At 36.4% G+C, this 8,839-nt stretch overlaps 1 protein-coding gene across 1 annotated transcript in view; it reads left to right on the plus strand.

Annotated features, from left to right (window-relative positions):
- The window catches only part of LOC106884206 (putative transmembrane protein DDB_G0267530), a 35,591-nt gene extending 31,402 nt beyond the window's left edge, over positions 1 to 4,189 (plus strand). The window contains exon 4 of the mRNA XM_014935454.2: positions 3,609 to 4,189. Coding sequence (XP_014790940.1) covers positions 3,609 to 3,779 — 171 coding nt within the window. The 3' untranslated portion in view covers positions 3,780 to 4,189. The remainder of the gene's footprint in view (positions 1 to 3,608) is intronic.
- Positions 4,190 to 8,839: the final 4,650 nt, after the last annotated feature.

Consider the following 8,839-nt stretch of genomic DNA (forward strand, 5'->3'; position numbering starts at 1 on the left):
GTGTGTGTGTGTGTGTGTGTGTGTGTGTGTGTGTGTGTGTGTGTGTGTGTGTGTGTGCGTGTGTGTATATAGTAAATAAAAAAAGACGGAGAAAAAAAAACAAGAAACGTTTGTGCATATATAGCAGCAGCAGAGTATGAATCAAGGCATGAAAGAGTTAGCCAATATCTAATAAGTCGGCATTATAATATCAAAACTGTCGACAAAATGTAAAAGTTTCAGCGTGACGTTATAATTAAGAGGAAAAGTGCAACGGTTCTTACGGACTTTTCCATATATTCAGATTGAACCATCAAAACTAATAAACAGCATAATGATGTTCGCAGACCCGAAAATAAAGTCTGTATTATTAGTCGACGTGAAAATACCTTATGATCATAATATCTCGGTGAAAGAATTTGATAAATTCAGAAAATATAAACATTTGCTCATTGAACTCGAAAAAAATATTGCATTCCAAAGAAAATACCATGTTAGTTTTACTAAATTATATTCAATTAAATTATAGAAAATGTTGATGCCATCTGTGTCACCGTCACATTATAGATGAGCCGTCATTATTTGAGAAGTAGAGATCTAGAACAAAATTAAACCTTGTTATGTTGAGCAGATTTACTCCATGGATAGCATTTTTGTGAAGTCAGGCAGGGACTCTGCTAGTTTTTTCTCATATAACGACATGCCTACGAGAAGGCAGACCTCAAGCCACACTTGACATTAGAGAGTTTGAAGTCTCCTAGAGAAAATATTTTAATGCTGTCATGTGCTCTACTTTCCTTTAATGATTATTTTTCTATATATCTTCATTCCATTTTGTAAAGGAGCAAACTAGTATATTTATTTTAATGACGTATCAGTAAGCTTCTTAGCCCTAGGTGTCGGGAAGACACTCGGCAATAAATTGAAGCAAGACTGAAAGAAGAAAATCTAATAATAATAATTATTACTATTATAATTATTACAGACCCTGGCACTTGGTGGTACTTTATGAACCCTGAAAAGATAAATGTCAAATGTGATCTCCAAAAGACTTGAGCTCCAAACATGCAAAGCTATTTGGAGAAGACGTGGACTTTTTCTGCATTAAATCGCATGTTGTTTTCTTCGGTCCATTTAAAGTGCCACCTCGGTCTTTCAATAGGATCCGTGACTACTTGGGCTACTTTTGTATCATCGTCGTTGCTAATAAGAGTGACTGACTGTATAACTGAAGCACTTCACTCGAAACTAATGTATCTTCTTTAGAGGCCTCATTGATTACCGAGGCCTAGCTTGTAGGTGTTAAGAAGTTATGTACTCCTTCTCTACGCTTGCCGACTATGCCGAGTCCTCATAGCTTGTGACATATCATCCCGTGATCAACATTATCAAAGGGTTTGCAAGATCGACATCCAGGCATAATGCTGTAAAAGTTGAGTACAGTAACATATTCCTGAACGGAAGTCAAGCAGGCTGTTAGAGAGCAGATTTATGCTTTTCTCTCAGTTGACATTCTCTCAGGAAAAATCTTAATTCATATGCCTGGCATTATTGTCGTAACATATTCAAACCTTGTTAAGTTGAGCAGATCTGCTCCACAAATAGCATATTTGTAAAGTCAGTCAGGGACTGTGCCAGTTTTGCTCATGTAATCACCTGCCTAAGAGGAGGCAGCCCTTAAGTCACTTGACATCAGAGATGTTGAAGTCTCTTAGAGAAAAAATTTTTGAGGCTCTCATTTATTTAGACTTCTTCCATCTTTTCCAGTCTCTCTTCGAATGTGTACCTAAGATTTGGTGTGTGTGTTAGGTGATATGTAGTACGTATTTCAATTGTCATCTGTTTACTGTGTGCCATCCGTATGTAACAAATTGAGTGTCAGAGGCTTGACATTTACCTGATTCAAATCAGGACATCTTGACAGTATTACATTTTCTAGGATGCACAACTTCACAGGCATGACAATTTCCCAGATGTACATCGCAACTCCATCAGGAGTTCTTTCTCTCCTGTCAATTTAAAATACAACACATTTTGGTATGTGTGTCTCAGCATTTGTTCTATCAGCGGTCAACTGTGTTTCTGTTCAAGCCATGCATATTGCTTTATTAAATGTCTCTCAGGTATTGGGTTTTGTGCTGGTGGGATGATACCAAGTTCTTTGTATTCAACAGCAACATTGGTGTGACGTACAGGATGTCAGTAACAACCACTTGTCTGACATATGTAGTGGCATCAGGGGTTGCCATTCTGGATCTTTAACTGTTTATAGTGGTCTGGCGTGCTGGTCTGCTGGTGTGCAGTTTTTTTTGTTTTTTTGCAGTGTTGTTTAAGGTAACCAAGTCAGCTGACTTACAATCTCCTGCACCATATACTCAAAAGACCATTGTTCAGCTGCTTAGTTATGTCTACAGGTTGTTTGTCTGTGGAGAAGTGCGTGCTACGGTCGAATATTTCCAAAGTGGAAGGAGTGTGTGCTGTGGCCTGGTTTTGTGCCCTGAGTGATCTTGATGGAAGTTGACTCCTCAGAATAATTAGGTAGTGGCAATCAGTCAAGTCATGCTATTGTTATAAGACATATGCTTACTCCACCAACTAATTTTAACAACAAAATCTAGGTATTTGTGAGCTATATCCAGAGGAACAGATCTATGATATTCCAGGCATTTTGTCTGACTGTATTGGGATTACATTATCCAATATGATTTTATCCAATATTATTTTTTTTAATGAGAGAGAGCGTGATTTGAGAAATTTGGTTGGTATTTCAAACAGATTCAGTTGTCTCCTAGTGGTAGTAGCATAGACTGGTTAAGGCTCCCTCATGGACTTGATAGGGATTTCGTTGTAGAGATTGCAGAGAAAAAGCAAAACAAAAGGCCCGAAACCAGATCAAACAAACAGTATGATTGTGATAGTTGGGATAATGATACTTATATAAAAGATCATTTGTAATACTCGTTTGCTGCATTGAGTCTAACAATAACCGTTTCAACAATTTCAACCGCATCAGTCTTGTTTTACTCATCTTTAATATCTCTGCCAACTTACCATTATATCTTAGGTTTCTATTAATCCAGTCTACATATAATAGCTCTAACACCTCAGTAGCAATTGACTAAGAAAAAGCATGACGTTTCGCAGCTTTGATAAAATATCTACTTTTTTATAAGAACAGCAGTTATGAAACTGACAAATAATATCAGTTCACCACCACCACAACTGCACCCACCCACCAAAAATATAGGTGGAATTTGGGGTCACACCAACATCCCGCCATGCGGTCCTTTATTAAGAAGAAACAATATTGATCATCCATATAATTCCATATAATTGCTGTTGCTAAGGCGGTGAGTTGGCAAAATCGATAGCACGCCGGAAAAATATTTAGCGGTTATTTGTCCGTCTTAACATTCTGAGTTCAAATTCCTCCAGGTCCACTTTGGCTTTCATCCTTTAGGGATAGATAAAATAGGTACTTGTTGAGTGCTGGGGTCGATGTAATTAACTTATCCACTCACCCAAAATTGCTGGTATTGTACCAGAATTAGAAACCAATATATTTGCTGTCGTTGGGTTTTATTAGCGTGCTTTAAATATAAACTAACTCTTGTCTTTCTGTCTTCTAGGCAAACTCAATGGCCCTAATTGGAAATATAGCAGGTGCAAACGAAGCAAACGGCAGGGCAAAACAATTCGTCGGAATATCACTTGTTGCTGGTTGTGTTTTCATTGTGCTTTTAATCATTATTCCCGTTATAATACAGGCTTCTGTAAAAGATAATTCAAATTCATATTAAATGAATCATATTAAATGAAGTGTATTCTTTTTTTACATAGTACATTAATTATAATCACACAAAAATACTCTCAGCTAGAAATTTTTAAATATGTTGAGAACTGCTTTCAATAAACGGGATATTTCATAACAAATGACATAAATTGAACAGTGACATATTTTGATCGGTGAATTCTGTGCTTCAGTCTGATGGCAAGAACCCGTAAAGAAGTAAAACTATGAGTATATAGAGATATTGCTGGACCATTTTTACCATTCCTTCTCTCTAATTTTATCACTCACGAAAGCAAGAGGTGATGTTGCTGCATTTTGCTTTTATTTGAATCTTCTTTTTCATTATGTCAAGGACTATTATAATTGAGAATAATTTTATAAGCGCAATTGTTAAATAAAGCAAACTTTTAAACTCTTGCCTAGTTTTTCAAAGTGTTAGCTCAAGTTATTCATTTGATGGTTTAGCGCATATATATGAGCGCTTAACTCGGTTTAACATAAATTAGACACTGGATACACAAAAAGATAAACTGTTATACACATACATTCACAAATATCGCTATACATGTCAACACAATATTTTAGATAATATTAGTTATAGGTGGCTAAAACTAAAATCTACATACAATAATAGACCACAGATGTAGAGTAATATTTGTTTTAGCTTTCATTCATAAATATTTGGGTTAATATTGGTTAAAAATCTTTCTTGGTATCATGTCAAACAATGGAAAATGGAGATCACAATAAATACACGAATGGAATTTTGTGGACAAGAAAGTAAATCTCCAGCGCAGCAAAGCTGTAAGAACAGCAGGGAAAGAATGGGTATCTACCCTTATAAAACGGAAAAGAAAATCTTACCAACGGACAACTACTGCATTCGAATCCGCACTCGTCAGATACCGTCAACTAATGAATCCTATAACAAAATAATAGTTGTTTAATATTTGTAAATACACCAATAAAACAACTTGCATATTCCACGACGAGCAGCAGCAGCAGCAGTAGTAATAACAGCAATAACTACTGTTGCTGCTGCTACTACTACTACTACTGCTACTACTACTACTACTACTACTACTACTACTACTACTACTACTACTACCACTACTACTACTACTACTACTACTACTACTACCACTACTACTACTACTACCACTACTACTACCACTACTACTACTATTACTACTACTACTACCACTACTACCACTACTACCACTACTACCACTACTACTACTACTACTACCACCACTACTACTGCTACTACTACTACTACCACTACTACCACTACTACTACTACTACTACTACTACTACTACTACTACCACTACTACTACTACTACTACTACTACTACTACTACTACTACTACTACTACTACTTACCAAAGACTCAAGCGGAGATGCACTAACAAGAAATGTGGACAGGCAGACTTCATCACCCAAGCCTGACCAAACAGCGCCGCCCAAGTGAAATTCTTAGAGGAGACCCTCGCAGCTAATCGTTCTTCTGACTTCTGTACTAGTGAATAATTTATCTTCATTCCCACGTATCTGGAAAAACAGAGAGCGAGGGTGAATATGTCTGGTATGCTACCAGAAGTAGTCATTTGGTGCGTGGTGGTGTGCAGAGATCTGGAGGTAAGTGACATTCTCCCGTAGAACTGCCAGGATAATTGACTAGGAGCAGACTGGAAGTTTCATTAGATGAATTTCGAACATTTCGAAATGATTTTGAGGTAATGAAGTTCATAAACACAGAAGACCTTCGCGTCATTGTGGGATAAAGGAGACCAAAATTTACGTATGTGGTAATACCAACCACCTCAGAACCTTCTGCCCGCAATAGATGGTGAATGTATGGAGATAACACTGTTTCCAGCATCACTAACATCAAACACAATAACAATGCCAACAACACCGTGCAACCATAACATTAGCAATAGTAATACCAACGGCAACAACAAATGTGTTTATGAATGTATGCATTAGCTATCGGTGACATCTTTAAGGAGCTGCAGTTTTGTTCAGTTTCAGATCTGCTGAGATTCGCTTGTTATACTGTAAAGATTAATGGGTGTAGTTTCTTATACAGAGAGGGGGAGATGGGTAGAGAGTAGGCGTATGTTTGAGCATCTGCGTGTGAGTGTGCAGTCTAATATATTTCCCTATGTAGTCGGATCGATTTTGTGAGTGAATGTGTAGGGTCGTATGTGTGTGTGTGTGTGTGTGTGTGTGTGTGTGCGAATGCGTGAGTGGTTGTTTATGTGATTGCGTTCCAGCATGTGCGTGTGTATGCATCGTGGAGGCTTTCCAAATAGGCAAGCACCGGTGTTCACGTTAGACTGTGCGCGCGTGTTATTATCATAGCTGAAATGACCCTTTAAAAACATACATTTGTTCCAACACACGAGTCCATATCAAGGAATTTGCAAACCAAATACAAAAACGAAGTACATATATATATATATGCTTGTGTGTGTGTATGTGCGTAGATGTGTGGGTATGTATGTATGTATGCATGTATGTATGCATGTATGTATGCATGTATGTATGTATGTATGTATGTATGTATTTATGTATGTATGTATGTATGTATGTATGTATTTATGTATGTATGCATGTATGTATGCATGTATGTATGTATGTATGCATGTATGTATGTATTTATGTATGTATGTATGTATGTATGTATGTATGGGCAAATTCTCGCCGGACAAATTTTGCACAAAAAATATCAACTAAAAAATATTTTGCACAATTTTTTTTGTATAAAGTTTCACTTTCCTAAAACATCTTTAATGTACATACATACATACGCACATACATAAGTACGTACATATACATGGACTGCTCTTTTGTGGATCACTTAAAACTTTATGCAAAAAATATGCATGAGATGAAAAAGAGCCTTCACCCCCTTGCAACATTCTCAATGGAAGTAAGGTTGGAGGTTGGTCAAGTTGTGAAAAGGGGGAAAATTATAAACCAGGCTCCATAAATGATCTGTTTGTTTCCCCAATATCTAACGAGGAATGTTACAGGTGGCTAGAGGTGGATGGAAACATTTCTTAAAATGGCACCTGTAACAAAACACGTAACACTAAAGTATGTTACAGCTGAATGAAGAAAAGAGGGACCTCAGAACACTCTGCATACAATAAATCGGTTGCTAACTGCCTAAATGCCAATATTGAAGAATTAGGCTTCTCAAAACCAGAAAGGAGAAGGCTAATTCGGAGACAACAGATCCACTCCATCACTGGAACTGTAAAAATCTGTAAAACTTTCCAGTTTATCATTTAAATATATATGAGCATGTCTAGATATACAAGTTTATGCATGAGAATACATACATAAAGCAAAACATACCAATCTGCACATATACATACATACATACATACATACATACATACATACATACATACATACATACATACATACAAACATACATACAAGCAAGAATATCTTGTTAATGTTGAAATTCCAATGAACGAGCCTTGAATTGAAGTCAGAAACAGGCACTTTCTCTCTGGCAAGAAATCTTGAAATAAAACTGAACAATGACATACATACATACATACATACATACATACATACATACATACATACATACATAGACATGAAGACAGCGCCGGCAACATCAGAGGTGCAGATGTAGAGGACCGCTTATAATCCTTTCGAACGCTGTCTTCTTAAATAATGCCGATTGCTCTAGCTTAGATCTGCAACTGAATAATTTCTCCAGTTATAACCACTTGCCATTCTAGCATTATTCTGACCGGATTTTTAAACATATAACTTACACCACGTGGAAGTTGCTAGCAAGATCATGGTTTACTCTAACAACAACAACATCCAAGAAAACAACACTACATTACCAGTTAGCTATCCAAGAAAACATAAGTATTTCTCTCATTTTACGTGAACTTTACATCAAAACCAAGACCTAAGTCAGTGTTATCAAAAAGTTCGTGATGAAGCGGTTAAAAATACTGGAACGAAGGTAACCACATCTTAAACGACTTTTCGACGAAACCTATTCAGCCACAAGCACTTTTTTTAAAAAACATTGCTGACTACCATGCCGAAATCTACCAAACGTTATCACTAAATTCGCATGCCTCTCCAAATTTATTTGAGTCAACAATGGCGTATGTGGAGTATATCCAACTTACGAACATCTTGAAACTACAACTCATACCAAATTTTTCTACTTTTTCGAAAATATCATTGAGCGACAGGTCATTCTCAACAATGTTGAAAATTATCGATGAAATCGCTGGAGAGTACATGGTAGAATGTGATATTAATTATTTGAATATTTATATCCTTATATAAACAGGGGATATCACTATTGAAGAACACATGAGAAATCTGTACTATACATGGTAATGAAATTACTGAACAGAAGCAACCTAAATTGAAAACAAAACTTGAAGAAAACATCAACAATCTGCGCTGCTATATTGGAGGGTTAACCAAAATAATGAACTGTAAGGAGTATAATTATATTTTATGCATCTTATGCATCTTATACATCAATTAAGAAATCTCTATGGTGACTTTTCCCACAAAGCCCATGAGGGAAAGCTAACTGCAATAAATCATGAACTCAGGACACTGAGTTACAAATTTCGCTGCTGTAGAAAATTTTCGAATGCGCCAAGATATATCACAAGCTTTCTTCCAGCCCGTAGACATCACTTAAAGAGATGAGGAAGGTAAACTTTACTGTGAAGAAAGCTCCCTCTCTAGGAAAACTAGAAATATTTTGATCTAAAGATTGAAATCGAAAGAAGGATTTCAACCTTAATGCATCATGGCTAGATACAGTTAGATACAATTTCAACACTGACAGTAAAATATTCAGAATTGTCCTAGAAACTTTTATTATAGCTTTAGGCAAAATGCATAGTAAGGAGGCATGTGGAAAAGACATTATATTTGAATTCTGGTACAAGACGTTGCCATTTTACAGGAAACCTTTAATATGCATAATCCAAAATAACTATGAGTGATCAGACTAATGGACCTAATTCACTTGCAACAGCAAGGACCACCCTAG

The sequence above is a fragment of the Octopus bimaculoides genome, chromosome 2, assembly GCF_001194135.2.
Source record: "Octopus bimaculoides isolate UCB-OBI-ISO-001 chromosome 2, ASM119413v2, whole genome shotgun sequence".
In the NCBI taxonomy this organism is placed as follows: Eukaryota; Metazoa; Mollusca; class Cephalopoda; order Octopoda; family Octopodidae; genus Octopus; species Octopus bimaculoides.